At 37.3% G+C, this 23658-nt stretch overlaps 2 protein-coding genes across 4 annotated transcripts in view; both read left to right on the top strand.

Annotated features, from left to right (window-relative positions):
- Positions 1–2605, top strand: part of Hsdl2 (hydroxysteroid dehydrogenase like 2) — a 63811-nt gene extending 61206 nt beyond the window's left edge. The window contains exon 11 of the mRNA XM_076845672.2: positions 1074–2605. Within this exon, the coding sequence (XP_076701787.1) occupies positions 1074–1186 (113 nt within the window). The 3' untranslated portion in view covers positions 1187–2605. The remainder of the gene's footprint in view (positions 1–1073) is intronic.
- An 86-nt stretch (positions 2606–2691) lies between these two features.
- The window catches only part of Kiaa1958 (KIAA1958 ortholog), a 137607-nt gene continuing 116640 nt past the window's right edge, over positions 2692–23658 (top strand). For 2 of the 3 annotated variants that reach the window (XM_076845671.2, XM_076845670.2), the window contains exon 1: positions 2692–3783. The gene's annotated coding sequence lies outside the window, so the exon portion shown is untranslated. The remainder of the gene's footprint in view (positions 3784–23658) is intronic. The other variant, XM_076845669.2, reaches the window with a different exon arrangement.

The raw sequence follows: 23658 nt of genomic DNA, 5'->3' as shown, positions 1-23658 counted from the left end.
GCCAGACTGTGAGTGACACTGGAATAAAATAGCAGATAAAAAACAAAGCTCCTATCTGGGTGCAGTGGTGCACACTTGTAATCCCAGTGGCTCCAGAGACTGAGGCAGGAGGATTGCGTGTTCAAAGCCAGCCTCAGCAAAGGCGAGGCCCTAAGCAATTCAGTGAGACCCTGTCTTTAAATAAAATACAAGTAGGGCTGGGGATCTGGCTTAGGTTGAGTGCTCCTGAGTTCAATCCCCAGTATCCCGTCCCCATCCCCCACAAAAAAAGATAGTTCCTTCTCTCCACAGAGCTAATATTTGTTGTCTTCTTTATTACCGTCTCTCCACGAAGCAAATATTTGTTATCTTCTTTATTAACTACGGTTCATCCCTTTGTTCATGTGTTTTAACACTCACATTTTTTTAATACTGTGGCATTTCTATTTCTAGTATTGAAATAATATTAGCACATACTTCTGTGTCCATACATTATATTTAATGGTCACTTAAAATATTTTATGCATTTACACTACTTAATTACCCGAATTTAAACGTTGAAAAGGCTAAAAGTGTAATAAACTATAATAGATTGGAAAATTAAACAATGATAGTATTTGTTTACCAGAATTTACTTGGACTCTGTTTCTTTTACTTCTTTTTTGTTGTTGTTGTTGTTGTTGCTGATGGACTTTATTTTTTATTTATTTATATGTGGTGCTGAGGATTGAACCCAGAGCATCATGCATGCCAGGCGAGCCCTCTATCACTGAGCTACAATCCCAGCCCCACCATGTTTCTTTTAGTGTAGAACTACTAGAGGATGTTTAAATATTCCATCTTCAGCTTTTTGCCATAATCTTTGCTGATTGTTGATATTTTTTACATTACCTCTTGTGTTATAGGATTTTGTTAACATATAAATCTAGGAATTGAAATTCCCTAGATACTGATATAAAAGGCTGTAATAGAAATTTCTATGCTTCTGAGAGTTTTAGAACTCAAAGAGAGTCTTTTTATGATTCATATTCTTGAAGTGATACATCCCTAAGGGCACTAAATAGTTGCTTACCTCTCTCATTTTCTCATTTTAGGAAAACTAAAACCAACAGTGGCATTCATGTCAGGAAAATTGAAGATTAAAGGAAACATGGCCCTAGCAATCAAATTGGAGAAACTAATGAATCAGATGAATTCCAGACTGTGATGGCAAAGAACAAAAATGTTGACTGCTACGCTTAAAAAGTAAAAAAAAAAAAAAAAAACCAAAAAAAAAAAAAAAAAACCTCAACAATTAAAAATCTAATGTTGTTGTCTTCCCTATTGTATGTTAAAAATGTGCATGTCTATTCTGGAAAAAAATAGATTCTATAAGACTCAAAATCGAATTGAAAGCGCTAGCCTAATGGTGCAATGGCTCATGCCTATAATTCCAGTGACTTAGGAGGCTGAAGCAGGAGGACCATAAGTTTGAGGCTAGCCTGGGCAATTTAGCAAGAGGCTGTCCCAAAATAAAAAAGGGTTGCAGATATAGCTCAGTGGTAGAACATTACCTGGGTGCAATTGCCAGTGCTGAAAAAAACCAAAAAGTACAAAAATGGTATAACTACTTAAAAATCAAAACAAAACAAAACCAGGTAGCCAATCAAATATAGACTTCATTAAGTAGATTTCCAAGACATTCTGTTTTCTATATTTTGAGGGGTTTTCCTCTGAGCCTTATATCTCTTTCATTGTCTTCTAGTAAGGAAAAAAAAAGTACATATTATGAACAACCAATCAGGATAAAGCAGTAAAATTGACCATTTACAAAGCTGCTTCTGATATAAATTGAAGCTAATTTGTGTTAAAATTTTAAATTTTGGATTGTATACTAATGTAAATCTTAATGTTTTGGATTTTTATAAGCTTATTTTATAGAAAGTATCTGCTTTTCACACAAGTAAACTGCTTAATAAATACTGCTTGTAAAAGCTAATGGAATAAAGTTTTTCATTTTGTTAACTAGCTTTTTTATATATAGTAATCTTCAGGAAAATATTAATGTAATTCAACTAATTGCAGTGTCTATTCTATTTAAGATATGTTAAAAAAAAAACACAAAACCCTACTTTCTTTTGCTATTGATTTGCCTAATCTGGATATTTCATATAAATGGAATCATGTAGGACCTTTTGTGACTAATTTTTCCTTAGTATGTTTTTAAGGTTCATCCATGTTTCTTATGGTTTAGATCTTTAAAGTCCCTAGAAAAGCTCAGGTGTTAGGCAACGCAGGAATGTTCAGAGGTGAAATGATTGTAGATTATGAGAGCTATAACCTCACCAGTGGATCAGTCCATTTGATGGATTGATAATTTGGTTGGGCTATGTGATGGTAACTGTGGGCAGGTGGGGTGTGGTTGTAGTTGGAGGAAGTAGATCACCGGGGTGTGCCTTTAAGGGTTACATTTTGTCCCTGGCTCCTTGCTCTTCCTGTTTCTCAGCTGCCATGGGCTGAGCAGTTTTCTTCTGCCATACCTTTCTGCTATACGTTCTACCTCACCTCAGGCTCACAGCAATGGAGTTGACCAACCATGAATTGAATCTCTGAAACCATAAGCCAAAATAAACTTTTCCTTCTCTAACTTGTTCTTGTCAGGCATTTTGGTCACAGTGATGAAAAGCTGACAAACAGTGTCATGGCATTGGGGTAGTGTCATTAATTTAATACAGTTGCTGCTTAGATACCAATTTTTAGGCCTAATATAAGTTATCTGGAACCCAGTTGTACCCTGTCATCTTTGACCTAGTTAAAACTTCCTCTCCCTGTGTGGTAGTTTGTGATATAACCAACTTTTCCCTCATCCCAGTGACCCCAAACCCAACATATCCCACAGCTGCTGGCCACGATAAAACTTAATAGTCAATACCAGGGTTCTGTAAATAAATTCTCCCCTTTTGCAAGTATTTTCTTTAAACCAGTCAATTCATAACTCCCTCAGAAAGTCTAGGACATAATGCCCGTAGTCCTTAATAAATGCGTAGTCCTATAATTTCACTTCTTTCAACCTCTCGTCTTTTTCTTCTTTACCTGCTTCAACGAGCTGCTTCCTGCCCCCAGACTTCATGTCAATCTGTCAGCACTTCTGACTTTCCTAGGATCTGTGAGTAATAAATTTGTGTTTCATCCATTTTGTTTTCACCTCATTATGTCTTATCTAACACACTTGAACCTAAATTTCCCCTGGTCAAGATTCTCTTAAAATAGGTGGCTATTTCAGCTATGATCACTCTATAGAGAGACTTTAAGACCAAATTAGAAGCCATGGGACTGGTCATGTGGCTCAGTGGTACAGCAAGCTAAGGCCCTCCGTTCCATACCTAGCACACGGGGAAAAATTAACGGGGAAAAATTAAAGAAAAAACGAAATTAAAACAAGAATTGGGCAGGTGGCATGTGTGTGTGTGGTCTCAGCTGCATATATATAATGACCTATTTCACTCAGAATGTCTTCCAAGTTCTCCATGTTATAGAATGTGACAGATTTCCTATTTTTAGCACTGAATAATATTTTATTGTAAATATATATCACATTTTCTTTATCCATTCCACGCATCCGGCAGGGTTGCTTCTAACTCTTGGGTATTGTATATAATGCTGCAGTGAACACAGGGTGCTGACAACTCTTAAGACCCTGCCTTCAGTTCTTTTTCTTTTTTTTGTTTAATATTTACTTTTCTTTTTTAGGTGTAGATGGACACAACACAATGCCTTTATTTTTATGTGGTGCTGAGGATTGAACCTGGGTCCCGCCAGCGCTAGGTGAGCTCGCTACCCCTGAGCCACAATCCCAGCCCCGCCTTAAGTTCTTTTGGATATATTCAGAAGTGAGATTCACTGGATCATACAGTAATTCTATTTATAATTTTTTGAGGCCCCTCCATACTGTTTTGCTTAGGGGCTGTACCTTCTCACATTTTCATCAATAGTACACAAGGATTCCAATTTCTCCACAGGATCACATCTTTGGAATATGTAGCAATTAACTATGAGATTTGTGTTTGTTTTTTGTTCAAAACTATCAAAAACATTAACATATTAGTTTCATTCACTCTAGCCCAGGAAGGGTGTTGATATGGGATGGTATTATCAACCTGAATGGGCTCTAGATTGAGAAGGGCTGACATATAAGATAATTTACTAATGGGGCAGTGCAAGCTAGCTGCCCAGATTTGGGATGACCTTGGATTCTTTCTCTCTTGTTCAGTCATACTCTTCCATTATCTACCTTAAAGGTAGGAGTAACTAAGGCTTTACTGTACTAGATGGAGTGAGGCCAAGATGTGGGCATCACATAAGGTTCATCAGACATATTGCAAATGTTGCATATTGCAAACATTATTGTTTTGAAGATAGAGTTGTGAATATAATGGGAATTAAGAGCATAGACTCTAGAGCCTGACTGCCTGGGATGAGTCTGGGTTCCCCTAGCTACTTTCTATATGATCTTGAATAGATTTCTTAATTTTTCTAGGCCTCAGTTTCCTTATTCAAAAAATGGTAATGCTAACAGCACCCATTTCCTAGAGTTCTTAGAATTAAATAAATTAATATTAAATTCTTGGTAAGTGCTGTGGAAGTGTTTTGTTAGATAAAATAAAGGTCCAATCTTGCCTCTCTTGTGCCCTGTCCTGTGAGAGTGGTCTGGTGTCCCTGGGGTGCTCTAACATTAGTTGGTGTGAGCTTTAGATGCTACTAAACAGCCCCGTCCCTCGGTGGGATAGGTGTGTCACAGGTGAATGTTAGACATCTCCATGGGGTAGTAGTGACGGTAAGCTGTGTGGCAGAACGTCGGACAGAAGTGTTCCAGCACATCCCTGGGTGTGGAGGGGACTCTACTCAGTGCTTCATAACAGGTGCCACGCACGTCACGAACGGGGCAGGTTCTGTCAGCTCCCTGCATTTAGGTTGGGGTGTGAGGCACTAGAAGACAGCAGGGACATCAGGCCCGCGGTGCGTGACGGCGGCGGGGCTGGGCACCTCAGAACGTGGCTCCCACACCTGTCCGGGCGGTGGGAACTAACTCCCGCGCGCGTACGACGGGCTGTCCCAAACCTTTCAGGCCAGCGCGCCCGCCCCGGCAAGCGCGCGTGTGTGCTGCAGGACGGTCGGTCCGCACCACCTCCGGGCAGCGACTCCTGCGAGCGCGGTGCACGTCGTAGGAGGTGTCGTTACACACTTCCTGTGGGTCTCGCCGACCACGGCGCGCTTCCGGTGCCGGCTGGAGCCCGGGGTCCGAGCCCCCGCCCCGCGCCCCGCCCCCCGCGCTCCGAGCCGGGCGCGCGGAGCCCGGGGCGCGAGGAGCGGCGCACGCTGGTGGCCGAGCCAGGCTGGCGCCCGTACCCCCCGCCAGCACCGCCTTCTGCCGCCCGCGGGCGCTTTCTTCGTCCCACTTGCCTTCGGTGCCCGGCCCTCCGGCCGCCCTCCTGCCCCCTCCCCTCCGTCCCGCCCCGTCCAGCCGGGGCTGCCCGGCTCCCGCAGGCCCCCAGCCGCCCGCGTTCCTATGGACAGACGCACAGACACCTGCAGGTGGGTGAGAACCCGAGCGCGGGGCGGGGACTAGCGCGCCGACGCGGCGACCCGGGCAGGGAGCCCCTTTGTGTGGGGGCGGCCGCGCAGTGACCCGGCTGAACCCTCCTTTTGTCTCCTCTGGGGGAGCGAGGCCGGAGCGAGGGCACAGACCCGCGCGGCCGGACGTCGGCGGCCGCGGGCTTGGGGTTCTGGATCTGGGGGCGGAGACCGGGCGGGCGGGAACGCTCGCGAGCGGGCGGCGGCGTTTCCCGGGCCAGGCGCCTGGCATCTCCCGTGGCCGCCGCGGGCGCGCTGCTGGGGTCTAGCTCCCTGCTCCTGCTCGCGGGTCTGAGGAGGTGGGAAGGAGGGCGGGAAGGAGGAGAAGAGGTCTGCCCTCCTACTTTCCAAGTCCGAGATGGTCAGGGAGAAAGAGAGGTGGTTCAGGGCTTCGTCGGACTTGTTTCCCTCCGCGGAGGCTCGCCGAGGTGCGTTTGGGGCGTGTGTGAAGGAACGTGCATCGCTGCGCTGCCTTATTTATTGTTTCTAACGGAGGAGGGCTTTCTCCGAAAGGCTCTTCCGTCCCCCACCCCCATCTGAGGCTGCGCACAGTGATTTGTGTTTGTTATCAAATATATCAAGGAACGTAGTCCCCTGGGTAGGAGGAGGTTGGGCTGACCAACATCAAATCAAAATAAGACCCAAATCACAGACTGCTTTTGGCTTTCTGTAGCCAATTTTTTGAAAAAGGTTAGATTGATACTTGGAAAAATGAGGGTGATTACGATTTTTACGATTACATTTCTGTTTTTGTTTTGAAGTTTTGGAGTAAAGTTTTGTCCCCCCCCCCTTCCCGCCACACACACACACTGTTAGGATTAACATGAGAATATGGTACTGTTACTGACGAGACAGGTAGTGACAGCCTCTCTGGTGGGGGTTATGTTGGAGTGCAATAAGCAAGGTTCTAGTCTTCCGTTTATGCTAAAAATCCTCCTTTCACTGGTTGAAGATATGAAATCTTTCACATATGGGGAAAACGTGAATATTAGAATTGAGTTTTCCCCCCTGTGATTATACTTCCCTTATTTTATTGAATGCATTTATATATTCTGTGAATATAACCAAAGATGAAGTTGTTATGTATAGTATTTTGAAAAGTACCGCAGGGTGATATTTCTGATCTCTTAGATGGCTAAGTTGTTTTGTAAACAGTTGCTATATATTTGTAGATGCTGAAATAATAAATGAAGTTCAGTAAGCATCCAGAAAGTGAATTTGACGGATTCAGATTTTTAATGTAGGTGTGGAGTTTTATCTTTATAGTAATCTCAGTCTGATGCTTAGTTCTGGAAACTTTTTTCTTTTACTATATGAGAATTCATATCGACAAACTTAAATCTGACAGTTACCAAGGAGATTTTTTTTTTTTTTTTAAGCAGTTTTGAGGAGCAAAATTGGACAATTATAGGTACAGGCATTTGGAGCAAGTGGAGTTTCTTTTCAGAAAAGCATTATCATCTAAACTTGAAGGGAAAAAAGTAGAAAAATACTTGTTATTTAAATTCCCATCAAGTAAGGTGAAGAAATTAATCAGAAAAATACAATTTAATGCATTTTCATTTAGGCAAACTAATTTTTATTAGTATACCAAAGTTTAATATGCCTAAAATAGTGATCTTTTTCTAGGAGAAAATTTTATCCTCAGTTCTGCCCCAATTACATTAATAGATTAATATTATCATCATGACTCATTTTATAAATGCCTAACTGTACATTTATATACACTTTACTTAAAACCCAGAATAGGCTTCATGGAACAATGACCCAGCAAACCTCTTTGAGGTGATCAAATTTTATAGATCTTGCTGTGACTTCAGGTCTAGATTAGGCAAATGAATTAAACTCTGCACAAAGCTTAATGAGTGGCTCTGGTAGGGTCTTTGACCTGTGTTCTTCCCACACCCCTTTACATTATGAATAGTACAAAGAGGAGAGATACTAAAATTATGTGTGGCTTTATCATGAATTGTGGAAGGGAGTTCTAGACCATTCTCAGAATTCTGGCTCTTAAGCTGGTTGAAGTACTAAAAAAGATAAGCTAACAAATTGAATTGCTTGTTTATGCATTTACCAGACTGTCAGTGGTAGTGATAAGATTTAACAAAGAATCACTGTGTAAACTAAACATTAACAAAGTGTGGCCTGTATTGAGAATTGGTTTGGGAAATTGTAGTTGCGCCTGACAGTTTTCTTGATCAGCACTATGGTGCCTTTATGTGGCCTAAAAGATAATATCTAGTTTTTAGTTTTTTTTTTTTATTGATATGTAAATACTATTTTAGGTGTTTGTGTTATAATATTTTGATATAATCAGAAACATCCTAGAAAATATTACATACATTCAACTTATTTCCCATTTGATAATTGGTGTTCAGGAAGGGATATAAATTATCTTCCTTTTTTTAAAAATTATTTTTTATTTTTAGGTGGACACAGTATCTTTATTTTTTATTTTTATGTGGTACTGGGAATTGAACCCAGTGCCTCGTGGGTGCTAGGCAAGCACTCTACCACTGAGCCACAACCCTAGTCATATCTTCCAATTTTCACAGGTCAATTTTTTTCCTGTTGCTTTTTACATTTTTATGAATAATATTTCCAGAAAATTTTGGATTTGTGTAAAATTGGATTTTAAAATACAGCTGACATCAGATTTTTAAGACAACACTAAGCTGTCCGCAATTACATTTTTTTAAATATTTATTTTTCAGTTTTAGGTGGACACAATATCTTTATTTTTATTTTTATGTGGTGCCGAGAATTGAACCTAGTGCCTCACACATGCTAGGCGAGCGTGCTACCACTTGAGCCACATCCCCAGCCCCTGCAATTAAATTTTATCAGCTTTAAAATCCATAGATTTTTCTGGCATTTTCTTCTTTGTTAATTACCAATATATTGCTGATATCATTAAAGGATACTTTAAAAATAGCCGCCTTGATAACTGGAACCATCAAATGATTAGTGTTAGTATTGGTAATAATCAAATAGAAAACTGGAAAGTAACAGTTTTGTTCTTTATAATAGATCTTTGACTTTCAAGTCCTTTTTTCATGTTGTTTTTATAGCCGGATGGGGAAGCAGGTCTGACCTGAGAGGTGTGGAAGTCAACTCTTATTCCAGCTTCTTTTAACCTGCATTGTTTAAAAACAGCAAGAGCCCAGGCTGCTTGCTGAAAATGCAGAATTCATTCTTGGATTAATATTCTGGTACCAGATGTATGAGGCTGGCTCCAAAGAAGCTTTTTCTTTTAAATACTGTCAAAAATAGAGAAGCTGAAGATTGGAGAGAAGCCATTTATTTTGAACAGTTTATTTTATGACAGTTTGTGTTTGTAAAGAAACCTGCTCATAATATTTACTTAAGAGATCTACATAGTTGCCCAAAGAAGCCCCACAGGTTTCTCTTTTTTCTTTAAAAAAGTTTCCATAGAGCTTAACTCTTATGTGATACTTCCTGACTTTGCTTCTGATTAGTTGATTTATGGACTTTATTTACCAGCATGATTGGAGAATTCTTTTGCTAGACTGAAATTGCACTCTGCCTGGGCTCTGGTCTGTTTCCTAGGTAACAAATGCACTGCATAGATTCCATAATGAGGACTGTGGTTGGCTAGTTACTGTGTAAATTCTGTTGTTTGGTAAAGCTTAGTCTCAAATTCAAATAAAGGTCAAGAAAGCAAAAGTACTGAAAATGCAAATTTTGAAATTTTATTTTGTATCCAGTGCCAACAAAGTTTAATGCGCTTTTCCAGAGAATTATACTGCAGCATTCAAGTTTGTTTTGCAAAGTCTTACACTTAAACAGTTGGAGAGCTTTTTCAATATTTCGTACTGTAAATGCTAATGGCAATAGTGACAAAGAGGATATATTTCAGAAACATGTAATCATTCATGCAAATACTATAGAAAACAAAGGGATGGGGTGATATCAGTAATATTTTTACACTGAAAGGGAAGCAATATATATCTCAAAAGGAAAAAATTGTACAACTTTAGGTGAAATGTAACTTTAAAAATATTGACATAAAAACATTAAGGAAACTTTTAAAAACATTAAAAATCTCTCCATAAAATGATACATTTGTAGTCTAGCCTTTTTTTTTTTTTTTAACTTATGATTTGCCTGAACTTTGATGGGCCTGGCACCAAGGAGCAGGTTTCCCTTATTGTAGTTCCAAGTTAGAGAATATCTTTCATCTCTACCCTACTCTTCGGTTGAGATCTATAGCTTCTATCATTCTAGGTGAAAGTCCAAAGTAGTATGTGTGGAATTGCTAATAACTATTAAATGTTTGTTTAAAAAAAAAAAAAAAGGAAGAAAAGAAACCTACAAAAACCCAGAATTTCACTAAAACCCTTTTCAAATGCCTTTTGACTTGATGTCTCAATTTTTTTTTTTTTTATTAATCATTAAGGATTCTCTTGGCTCAAATATTAAAACACAACTCTTTAATTCCAGAGAATTATCCAAATTTGTCCCTATTAATTTCTCTCGCTTGACCAGATTGTTTTTGAATTATTCATTTATTTTTTTAGTTGGATTTTCTTTATCTTCTTGATTTTCCTCAAAGACGACATTGCTTATATTTCTGTCCTTTTCTAATTGTAAATATTGTATCCTTTCACATTTTTCTTATTTTTTCCATTGTAAATATTTGTTATGATTTTTAGATTTTATGATTGCATTGGGTAAGGCATAATCCCACCTATAAAACAACCTATTTTATTTTGGGAATTCATATTTTTAGGATAGAGTTAATAATATTTGTGGATTCTTATCCAGTTAGGACACTTCCTCCCCCCAGCCTATGTTCATTTGGTAAGGCTGCCATACCAAAGTTTCACATACTGGATGGCTTAAACAACAAAAATTTCTTTTCTTTTCCTTTTAAAAATATTTTTAGTTGTAGATGGACATGATACCTTTATTTTATTTGTTTTATTTTTATGGGGTGCTAAGGGTTGAACCCAGTGCCTCACACATGCTATGCAGGCATTCTACCACTTAGCTAGAACCCCAGCCCACAAAATTTATTTTCTGACAGTTCTGGAGGCTAGACATAAGATCAAGATTTCATCAGGGTTGAGTTCTTCTGAAGTCTTGGATTATAGATGCCATTACTTCCCTGTGTCTTCACATGGTTTCCCTGTGCTGTGCCCTAATCTCCCTTTATAAGATCATCAGTCAAAAGTGTATCAGCTTCCACACATGTGGCTTCATCTTACCTTAATTGCCTCTTTTAAAGCCTTTATTACAAATATGTCATTTTGGAGGTGCTAGGGGTTAGGACTTGAACAGATGAATTTGGGGAAAATGCAGTTGAGCCTATAACATAGCCTGTCCTCTATCCATTTCTTGCTTTATGTATGTACATGCATACTTCATTTCAAATGTGTGATTTCTCTGGTTTTATCTTTTATGTTGTATTTTTTCCCCCATATCTCCAATAAATTTGTTTTTTAAAGGAACACAGGGCAGAGAAGTATGTAATAGAAAATGAAAATATAGCTGTTTTGCTCATTGTTTTATAACTACAACAGACAAGTTCAGAGAATGCCTTGTGCAAAATATAAGGTTTCAAAGATTGCAGGGTGTGGTGTGGTTTTGCACACCTATAATCCCAGCTACTTGGGAGGCTGAGACAGGAGAATTGCAAGTTGGAAACCAGCCCTGGCAATTTATGAGACCTTTCTCAAAATAATTTTTTTTTTTTTTAAAGGGGTGGGGATGTAGATCAGTGATAGAGAGCTTGTGTAGCATGTTCAAGGCCTGGAGTTTGATCTCTAATACTGGGGGGAAAAAAAACAGATTCAGAGATTGAAGTGTTCCCTCAGCAAAGCTGATGATTTTAGTCTCTGTTGTGTGATATTGTGAACTTTAGTTCATGATTCTACCTTGGGTCTAGAAAAAAATTGGTAAACTGTTTGGGTTCGAGTGTTAACATACTTACCAAGGTTCCTCCCCAGGATGCTTGAGCCAGGTAGGGTTGTACTTGTTAAACTCCTTGTTATGCCCATAGCATCAGTGTGTTATATTTCTCCAACACCTGAATAGTGCGCTTTACTGTCTTTGAATTACCTCTGACGTGTCTGCACTTTTGATCCCCACCTTTTGGTTGCACATGGCTGACAGGGTGGGAACTCTTGCAGTTGTAGAAGTTGTGGCACATCTCCTTAGTCATGGCACATTTCTTTGCCTATAAATCATTACTCTGTTGGCAGTTTGTCATTGTCAGGCCCCAAAATGGAGCATTCTGATCAACCCAATAATATGCTATTAAAAATAATTAAAGTAGATGGTTAAAGGTTTTATTTTGTTTTTCAATTTTCATATTCATTATTTTTAAATATTTTGAATGGTTTAAAGTTGAAGGTTCTTTTTTTTTTTTAAGGAGAGAGGGGAGAGAGAGAGAGAATTTTTTAATATTTATTTTTTAGTTTTCACCGGACACAACATCTTTGTTTGTATGTGGTGCTGAGGATTAAACCCATGCCGCACGCATGCTAGGCAAGCGCGCTACCGCTTGAGCCACATCCCCAGCCCGAGTTGAAGGTTCTTAATTGGTTTGTAACACTAGAGAATGTCATGATGGTCAAATTCAATGGAAATGCTAAAGTTGTTTTCTTGTGAATTCTGAGGACATGTTTCTTTTGATTGTCTATTTCAGATATTGGTCTTGCTGCTTTTATATAAGTTCTACACCATCCCGTCATTTCACCCATTCCTTGTTTGAGAATTTAATAGGGCCTCTCCTGAAATACAGAATCTTTTGATTCCAACTACCAACCAGGCATATTCATTTGGTAGTTTGCAAGTATTTCACATTTGACATGTCCCAAACTTGACATAATATCTTCTTCTCCAAATCTGTGTCTTCTTTCATACTCCCCAGCTCAGTGAATGGTACCACCTTCCATTCATTTTCCCATCCATTTCCCTAGATACATAGGAGATTCGGTGATTCCTCTGTTATTCTCAATCCTTTTTTCTGTTCACAAACTCCTAGATCAGTCTGTTCTTGCTCCCCAAGATTTCTCAGTTTTCTTTGACCCTAGCTGTTACCTTTGTAATAAGTCTTAATTCTGCAGTTAAATATATTCATTGTGCAACACAAGTCCTTATGATAAAGCTCCTATAATCATTTACTTGTCTGAAGTGCATCAAATCCTCACAAATGGCTCATGTGAAAAATATCCTTTTAATATGAAAAACTATTCATTTGTAGCTTTTATACTTGAAAGGCCAGTTTGGCCAAATAAAAATACTTGACTCACCTTTTCTTCCATCAAGTAGCTTGAAAAATGTACTTTATTCTAGGGATTGGCAAACTTCTGAGAAAAGCCCGATAGTAATTAAGTTTTCAAGTTATAGATCTCTGTCACAATTATTTAACTGTCATTGCATCCCAAGAGCAGCCATAGAAAGTGTGAAAATGAACTATCATGTGTGTGTTCCAGAAGATTTTATTTTTAGAACCAGGCAGTGGGCTGGATTTGGTCCATTAGTCATAGTTGACTGAACCTTTTCAAAAAATAAAATATAATTTTAAATGCATATTAGTTGTACAAGTTGAGGGTTTTACTGTGCCCTTTCCATATATACATAGTGCTTTGATCATGTCCATCCTGTTGTTGTCCGCCTCCCCCAACCTCCTTCCTCTACACTAACAGTCCTCCTTTTACTTTGAGGTCATCCTTTTTTGCTTATTTGCTTTAGTTTCCACACATATGAAAGAAAATATGCATTACTTGTCTTATCAGGTCTTATTTGATTGTATTTCAGTGGTAAAATGTGTTTCAAACTCTAAACAAACATGATTTTCTTTTTCTTTTTTTTTTTTTTTTGTAAATAACTATCTTTTTTGCCTATATGCCAAAAGTACTTTTTTGTTTATCTTTAAAGGCAATAATTTTACTAGACTATGTCTGCATGTTGACTGTTCTTTATTAATTTCCCCATAAATACAATCCATTTTATTGTATAAGCCTCAATATATTTTTTATACTTTCATTAGTTATAGTTCTGTAGTATTGTTTTATTATTTTTATTTTTCAGGTACCCTATTATATGTATGTTGGATCTTTGGTGCTTGTCTTTACATCTGTACCTTCAAATTCCTTTTAACTCAGTTTTTGTGTTTACTTTATGTTTATATTTGTACTTTCCCCTACTTATATTTAAGACTCTTCAGTGTACTTTCCATGATATCTATTAAGTCTAGTGTTCCTTCTAGTCTTCTAGTTTTGTTTACCTTTCTTTTTTTGTATCCTGGATTCTGTCATTGCTGTTTGTATATCTAGCTAGTCTAATTTTTTTTTTTTGTAGTTGTAAATGGACAGCATGTCTTTATTTTATTTATTTTTTATGTGGTACTAAGGATTGAACCCAGTGCCTCACACGTGCTAGGCAAGCATTCTCCTGCAGCCCCAGCTACAGCCACAGCCCCTAGTCTAATTTTTTAACTCTTCTGTTTCTCATTTATGCTACTCTTTCATAACTTTTATCATTTTCTAAATTCCTTTAATTCATTTTGAAATATTACTTTATTACCCTTATCTGCTTTATGGCCATTTTTAAAATATATACATATATTTTATATGTATATATATTTTAGTTGTAGGTGGACACAATACTTTTATTTTGTTTTTATTTTTATGTGGTGGCAAGGATTGATCCCAGTGCCTCATGCATGATAGGCAAGCGGGCACTTTACCACTGAGCCACAACCCCAGCCCCTGCTTTATGGCCATTTAAAAATTTTTTTGTGATGTACCTTCATTGGTTATTGGTATATTATTTGGTTCTTTTTAATCTTCCTTCTCATTGCGCCTTTTCATAAGGTTAAACTAATTCTTTTTCTTTTGTTCATATTTAAGTTAGGTGTATTTGCCTGTATTTTAGTTTTCTTAGTCTCATGGTTTGAGGATTTTTCTCCTTTGTTGCTTATGTGAAGTATTTTAAAATATGGCCATTTGGGGGTTGAGGTATACTCATTAGGAGGCAGGAGAAGCATTTGAACTCAGGAGATCAAGGCCAGCCAGGGTCACATAGACTGTGTCTCAAAAAAAAAAATAAAAAGTGTTGGAGACGTAGCTCACTGGTAGAGTGCTTGCTTAACATGTGCTGAGGCCCTGGGTTCAATTCCTAGCATCAGGAAGAAATAAAGGCCTCTCAGTTTAAGTCAAAGTGAAAAGAATCATTGTGTGCCCTCTAAAATAGCTAAATGGAAAAAGATTTAAAAAAAAATCAAATGCTGTGAGAATGTAGACTGTTACTTTGCTCTGCTATTAGAAGTGTAAATTGGTATGGTAATCTAAATTGGTACGAGCAATTTGGAAAGCTATTTGGCAGTATCTATTAAAGTTAGACATGCATATTTTATGGCTCTGTAATTCCACTTGAAAATATATACTTACCAAAATAAATGTACTAGAATGTTCATAGCAGTATTGATAATATCACCGAACTGAACTCTGCCCAGTGACTATCAGTATAGTGTGTAGTCAAATGTTACATTGTTGGGCCCAAATTAATCACATGTCCTAGCATCTTGTGTTGTCTCCCTTCCCAGTGAGTCTTGATTTTTACCATGTAACTTGACCAATTGGTTAAGTTTTATACAACAGAGGCTTGATAAATGCTTACACATTGAGGGGGAAATCCTATCCTGAGGCTACCATGAAAGGAAGTCCTGAAGTAAGAAAGGTCACATGGAAGAGAATTGAGGTGCCCCAGCTGAAGACCAGCATTTATTGTAAGTCATTGGTGTGAGGCTATCGTTGATTTTATAGCTTAGCTAACTTTAACAGTTAAAAGTAGCTGCATGAACAAGTCCAGATAAAGTAGGGAAGTAGCTGTGAGATAACCTATTGAATTGTGAGAAATAAGAAGTCATTTTAAGCCACAAAATGTCAGGTAGCCTGTTATACAACTTAAACTGACTCAAAATGAATAAATGGATGTTGGTATATTGACATATGGTATTGTAGAGCAACGAGAATGAACAGTCTACATCTGCATGCAGTGGTGTGTACAAATCTCAGACATATGTTGAGCTAAGGAAGCCAGATACAGTTCACGATAAATGCCTCCACATATATAATATCCCCAGATAGGGAAAATCCATCTGTTCTGTTAGAAGTCAGAATAGTGGCTACCCCTGGGGGATTAGTGACAGGAAAGGAAAAAGTGGAAGCTACCCAGGTGCTGGAAATGTTCTTTTTCTTGATCTGGTCCCTGAAATACATAAATTTGTTCTGTTTGTAAAGTTGGGAAATGGCAACAAGGTGTTCATCTATTTGTTCATTTATTATTTCTTCCCTTACCTGTTTGTATATTTCAAGATAAAGGAAAAATAAGGCCTTTTATGTAGCCTTTTCAATGGTATTCTCAGGTTGGTCTTTTTTGATCTCTCTCTCCTTTATCCCTTGGTAACCCTCTCTGGTTGATTTGGATTCTAGGGCCATAGTTTTCTTCCAAAGAAGACCTCTTAGTAGGTGGTCTCCTCCAGCAGCCTGATAAGCTTTATTGATTGTTCTTAGACACAGTTTCTCTTAAATGGGACCTCTCTTTTTGAGGGTAGTTTTTTGAAAATGTTTTTTCCCCCCTAACTCTTAAAACCACCAGAAGGCTTTCTCTCTGCTCCCTTATCTGCTCAATTGCTGATCCTATGTATATATTTTTGTGGATGTTTTACCTATGCCTACTTATTTAGTATTCATGGGGCTACCTTATCACTTAATTTTGTTGAACATTCTGGTTATTCTGTTTGCTCCATCTCTGTGTGTGCACGAGCATGTGTACATGTGATGTGTTTCCTATTGTGATAATTGTCAATTTACTTGTACTTGTAAGATAATGATACAGAGAAGTTCTTTGCATATTTTTCTTACTTTGCTCCAGTGATAACATTTTGCAAAACTACTTAAAATGTCACAACCAGGTAATTGACTGTTACTGTGCCAGATTATGTTCCTCCAATTTGTATGTTGAATCCTTAACTCCTAGAACCTTAGACTATGTCTGTATTTGTAAGTAGGGCCTTTAAAAAGATGATTAAGATGAAGCTGTTAGGGTGAGCCCTAGTCCAGTTTGACTAGTATCCTTATAGAGGACGAAATTTAGACAAAAGAGAAATCGGGGGAATGCACACAGGAAAAACTATGTGAGGACATAACAAGAAGGTGGCCATCTGCAAGCCAAGGAGAGAAACTTAAGTAAATTTATGTTTTTTCAGGCATCCAGTCTAGTATTTTGTTACAGCAGCCCTACCAAACTAATACATTGATACTAATACCACACTTGTTCAAATATCCCATTTCACTGATACTCATTTGTGTATGTGCTAAGTTCAATACAGTTTAACTAACACCTGTTCAGGTTCCTGCTTTTACCGTCCCTCCATTACCACCCTGCCCCCATCCAGCCCATTGCTAAACTCTATAAAAACCATTAAATTTCTTAACTTAAAACTATTATGTAAATGGGAGCATACAGTGTGCTACTTTTTGGGATTGGCTTTTTTTGTGTAACATAATTCTCTGGAGACACATGAAAGTTATTGCATGTATGGTACTTTGTTTCTTTTTATTTCTGACTAGTAGTTCCTGAGTGTACCATAGTTTAATTATCCTCTGAAGGATGACATCTGGGCTAATTCTAGTCTTCACTATTACAAATTTAGCTGTTATGAACATTTATATACAGGTTTTGGCATGAACGTAGTTTTTCTCAGAGATACATAGGTTTTAATACCAAGGGTATTAATTGCTGGCTTATTTAGTAATTGCATATTTATTTATATTTAGTTTTTCAATTAACTGCCAAACTTTTCCAGGGTGATTGTGTTCACTAGCAATGTATATGTGATATAGTTTATCCACATCCTTGTCAGGATTTGGGGTTGTCACTGTTTTATTTTAACTACACTATCTAGTGAGTGTGTAGTATTATCTCGTCCAGGTTTTAATTTGCATTCTCTAAGAGCTGGTGTGTAATATCTTTTCATGTGCTTATTTGGCATCTGTCTATATGTGCCTTCCAAGAAATGTCTCTTATTCTTTGATTCTTTTCTAATGGGATTTTTAAAAACATGGTTTTTTTTAATATTTATTTTTTAGTTTTAGGTGAACACAGTATCTTTATTTTATTTTTATTTGGTGCCGAGGATTGAATCCAGTGCCTCACGCATGCAAGGAGAGCTTGCTACCACTTGAGCCACATCCCCAGCTCTAAAAAATATTGAGTTTTGAGCTCTTTATATATTCTAGATACTAGTCCTTTATTGGTTATGTGCTATGTAGATACCCATTCTGTAGTTTTATCTTTTCCTTATGGGCTTTCGCAGAACAAAATATTTTTTAAAAATATTTATTTTTTAGTTTTAGGTGGACACAATATTTTATATTTATGTGGTGTTGAGGAATGAACCCAGTGCCTCATTCATGCTAGGCAAGCATTCTACAACTTAGCCACAACCCCAGCCCATCAGAATAAAATATTTTTAATTTTTATCAATTTTCCATTTATGGATTGTGCTTTTTAGTATCAAGTTTAAGAACTGCCTAGCCCCACATCTCAGAGATTTTCTTCTATTTTGTTTTCTACAACTTTTGTAGGTTTACATTTTATAATTAAGTCTGTAATTATGTTTGTACGAATTTTTAAATAAGGTGTGAGGTTTAGGCTGAGATTTCCTCTCTTTGCCTGTGGATGTCCAATTGCTGCAGCACTATTTGTTGAAAAGGCTGTCTTTCCTCTCTAGAATTTGCTTTTGTTACTTTTGTAAAATCAGTTGAGCCTATTTGTATGGGTCTATTTCTAGATTAATCTGTTAATGTGATTGGATTTGGGGAGAGTACAGAACTGAGCCTTTGCCACCATCTTGCTTGCTTTGCCTCTTGCATGCTTGGAAGTCCTTGGTTTATTCTTAAGGTTTTTGTTGTTGTCTTTTTTATCTTGGAAGATTGTTTTTTATCTGTTAATCAAAGGGGACAAATGTAAAAATGTGCAGTGTCTGCAATAATCTGATTACTACCTGCTTTTCCAATTTATCTAATATATAATATATTTATGGATTTTAATTATTTTTTGTGAAAAGAGTCCCCAAATAAGTGAATGTGGCAGTGCAATTGCTTTTGGAAATCTGTGAAAGGAATTCTTTTCTGTCATTTGGATTAACCCAACAGAGAAATTTTCAAGATTATTTTTTTCCTACAAGGAAAATTCTCTATTATGTTTTTCATCTCTGAAGTTTGGAACTTTAGGCTAGTTTTCTGCAACCAATTCAATAAAAGATCAATCCACCTAACTGACAAATCTATGAAATTTACTGATTTACTGAAGTCTTATTTGAACAGCCTTCGGAGATTTCTGTGAAATTTTAGCTGAAAGTATTCCCATTCTTCCTTCAGGGCAGCATTTTAAGGAACATTCTCCTTTTAAAAGTTAAGCATCATATAATGGTGTAGTCTTATATTTCTGTTTTGAATATAGTCAATGAATATGAATATGTTAAGTGAAAAGTATATGCTCATAAGTAACATTCTGTCTATGAATCTATTTTGCTTATGAATATATTTAGTATATGATTATCTTCCTGTTATGTGTATGTTCTTAAATTGTTTTTTAGTCAACTGGTTGGCTTCCTTCTAGCAGTCAAGTCTTACTTAACACAAGGGCTGGGGAGTAACTCAGTGTAGAGCGCTTGCTTAGCATGTGCAAGCCTCTAGGTTGGATTCCCAGACCATAAAGATAATGATGTGTTTATACATTAAGGTAGAAGATCTGTATTTTCAGCTGGGAGCAGTGGCTCATGCCTGTGATACCAGCAACATGGGAACCTGAAGCAGGAGGATTGCAAATATGAGGCCTACCTGGGTAGCTTAGTGAGACCCTTTCTCAAAATAGAAAGTGCAAAGGGCTGGGGATATAGCAGAGTGGCAAAGTGTCCAATGCTTAAAACAACAATAAACAACTTCATTTTTCCACTAATGGAGTAATTACTCAAAAGTTGAGAGATTTTCCTATTAAAAATTATTTTTAACCTTAAAATTCATCTTATTAATTTGCCTTAATAGCATTTTAATTTATTGATTTTTTTTCTATTAATCATGCTATAGATATTTTGTCTGAGAGCACACTATTAGCCTAAGAAGTAAGCATTTCTTTATATAATATGTAATATACAATAATATTTTGCTAAAAATGAAAGATTATAGTTCTGTATAATGTTTTTGAGACACAGGTACACTGATAACAAAGGTAAAGCAACTTGACTGTAAAAAATTTAAACTTAAAAAAATGGAAGGGAAGGAGCAGTATAGAAAAAGTATGGCAGCAGTATGATAGACAAAGAATGATATCTTTATGGTATTGTATTGCTGTTTTATTTTCATGATTTGCAAAATCCAGGAAAACTCCAATGAATGATAGATAAAAAAAAAACAATTTATAGAAGAAAAATGTTCATCCCCTGTTAATTAAACACAAAATACTGTGGCAACCCAGGAACAGTTTTTTTAACCTTATCAAATCAGTAAAAATACAAAATTAAATAAAAATTCATTGCTGGTGAGGGGGAAGAAGGAGAATAGGCAATTTTTCTCCATATGTATTGCTGATGGGAATATGGTATTTTTTTTTCTATTTTTAAAAAATATTTATTTTTTAGTTGTAGTTGGATAGAGTACCTTTATTTGTTTTTAGATGATGCTGAAAAGGGAACCCAGGGCCTCTTATGTGCTAAGCAAGCACTGTACCACAGAGCCATAACCTCAACCCTATTTTTTTCTTTTAAAAAATTGAAGTATAATATAAAAATGAACATATGCCTTTGTATATTAATTTTTTTGTATATTAATTTTTACAAATGAAATATATTTGACCACCACTCTGATAAATAAACAGGATAGTACTGGCACCTCTGTGCTCTTTCCAGTATCTAACACAGAAAATAAATATCCTGGCTGATTGCTGAGCCATATGTATGTGACTAGTTTTAGTTGGTACCACTGGTTTCCCAAGTTTATATTCACACCACCAGTTAAGTGTGTGTTCCAGTTCTACTTCTCACAGTTATGCTTTTGAAAAGCAATTTGACAGACTGTTTCAAGGGCCATAAATATGTTCATAATAGTTTATCTGGAAATTTTGCTAGGTGAAAGATAGAGAAAGATATGTGCATGGAAACATTTATTGAAGCGGACTAAATCTGGCCTGCTGTGACCCCAAACTATTCATTGTCTGAGGTTACTTTTGTACTACAAAGGCAGGATTGAACAGTTATGATAGAGACTTTGCAAAACAGAAAATATCTGACCCTCTCCAGAAAACATTTACTGTCTCCTGTTCTACAGCATTACTTGTACTGAAAGATTGGTGGTAACCAATATACCCATCCATAGGGTACTGATATAAGTTATTGGTGGAATTGGATATAGCCATTGACAAGGTTGATTGTGGAGATTATTCAGCTAGGAAATATTGGGCAATTGCCATGTATTGGGTACTTTTTCTAGATATTGGGAAATCAGCAAAGACAAAAATAGCTGCCCTTATAGAACTTTGGTTAGAATAGGGAAAATAGAGAATAATCAAGATAAATAAGTAAAATAACATATAAAGAATAAGTGATAAGGGCTGGGGTGGTAGCTCAGTGGTAGAGTGCTTACCTAGCATGTGTGAGGCACTGCTTCCATCCTCAGCATCACATAAAAATAAATAAAATAAAGGTAACATGTATGTCTACAACTAAAAATATTTTAAAAGAGAATAAGTGATCAAGAAAAAGGGCAGGGAAAAGGGATAGGATGAGGGCTTGACATTTAAGATAGTGTTGGCAAGAAAAATCTCACTGAGAAAGTGACTTTAGAGTGAGGGCTTGATGTTCAAGTGTCTGGAGGAAGAGCATTTGAAACAAAGGGAACAGAAGTACAAAGGGCCAGTTAGGAATGCGCCTGATGTGTTCTAGAAACAGCAGGGAGTTCAAGGGTTACATCAGTGTGAAGGGGACAGTAGTAGCAAGAAGCTGGACAGGTGATTGATGATGGGGTAAGGAAGCCAGACCATGTAGAACCTTATAGCAAAATGAAAAATTCCTGTCTAAACTTTTCAAGTAGTGAAGAGAAAAAATTATAACCTTTAGGTACTCCATTTTCCCTCCCTAATCATGAAATGATTTCAAGCCATGCCTAAGGAAAAGATTGGAAGAAAATGTCCTAAAATATTAACAGTATTAATATAGTACAGTTATGAATCACACGTATTTTCTTTTGTTGTGTTAGTTACAACAAAATACCTGGGGGGACCTAATTCCTGAGAAAAACAAATTAAAGGAAGACAGATTTATTTTGGCCCATAGTTTCAAAGGTTTCCATCTGTAGTTACATGGTCTATTGCATGGGTCTGTGGTGAAGCATAACATCTTGGTTAGGAGGGTGTGGCAGAGCAAAACTTCTCACCTTGGTAGCCAGGAAGCCCACTAGTGCGGGTGGCCCTGACCAAATACAGCCTTCGCATGCATGCACATCAGCTGATCAACCTCCACCTCTCCAAATTTCCAATGGTGCTACAGGAGAAATTGAGTACTTTATTTATTTGATACCAGGAATTGAATCCAGGGGTGCTTAACCACTCAGGCATATCCCTTCTAAATATTTTATTTAGAGACAGGGTCTTGCAAGTTACTTAGGGCCTCATTAAGTTGCTAAAGATGGCTTGGAACACATGATCCTCCTGCCTCAGTGTCCTGAGCTGCTGGGATTGCACCTATGCCATCTGCCTGGCCAGAAATCAGGTACTTTAGATCCTCCTCAAATTGGTTGTAATCTAATTTTATTGATGGGTGGGCGGTCATGTGTTAAACCATGTAGAGAATTGTTGGATATTTAATTATTAAAAATAATAATTCACAAGTTTGAACCAGAAGGAACTATAGAGATTATGTATCTTATTCCCCTTATTTTGTGGGTGAAGAAATGATCTGGAGAAGGGATTTGGCTTCTGGTTCCCTGTGATTAGTATTTGTATGTTTCACCACCACTTAATCTGGGACTCTCTGGCACTTTTAAGTGATTTTTGTCATTAATAATTTACTCTTCTTGGCCAGGAGTGGTGGGACACACCTGTAATCTCAGCTGCTTGGAAGGCTGAGGCAGGAGGTTTGCACATTTAAAGCCAGCTTCAACAACTTAGGCTCTAAACAACTTAGCAAGACCTTGCCTCAAAATAAAAAATAAAAAGGGCTGAGGATTGACTCACTGGTTAAGTGCCCCTGGGTTCAATCCCTGGTACCAAAAACCAAACAAACAAAAAACACTAATCTTTATCATCAAAATAAAACCTTTGGAAATAATAAAATCTAAATCATTTTATGCATATCTTTCAACTGCCTAAACCACCATGGCAACGTAGTTACCCTCCTGACTTTAAATTTTGTTTCCTTATTAAATCATGTTTCTGGCCCTTATAAATAAATGCTTGACAGTTCTACTTGTGTTTCCACATTTATAAAAATAGGGGTAATACTTAGTATATGCCTCATAGGGTCATTGGGAGGATTAAATGAATTCATGTGGGTAGTGTGCCAAGTACAGGGGTAATTGTTATTGAAATTTAAATATCTAGAAGAGAAGGTATTTGAATGCCTGATGGTAGAGAAAGTAGAGTTTAACAGATTATTGAATTGTATGGTTTAAAGTCTATATATCTCCTTAGATGGACTTTAACACATAGTAGTTTATTAAGAACATTTTCAAACTAACTATTTTAATTAGTATAATAATTTCAAGTTGTGTGCTGTTATGGCACATATATAGTCAGTTCTTTACTGTTGGTTATAAAATTTTGGAGAGAAAGACGTTTATTTGTATTCGAATAGGAGAAATACTGTGATTTAAGTGAGCAGCCTGAGTGGTGATGTGGTGACCTGTGGGGCAGGATGAGTGCTAAAAGCTCAAGCACAGTGTCCAGTCCAGGCAGCCCTAGGAGAAAGAGCACTTGCTTCCTGGAAGTCAGGAACTTTGCTTTTTAAGCATTTAGGTCAGGTGGTAAAGAGCATGATTT

The sequence above is a fragment of the Callospermophilus lateralis genome, chromosome 2 (assembly GCF_048772815.1).
Source record: "Callospermophilus lateralis isolate mCalLat2 chromosome 2, mCalLat2.hap1, whole genome shotgun sequence".
NCBI classification, from domain to species: domain Eukaryota; kingdom Metazoa; phylum Chordata; class Mammalia; order Rodentia; family Sciuridae; genus Callospermophilus; species Callospermophilus lateralis.
This window is presented reverse-complemented; position numbering and strand designations above follow the sequence as displayed.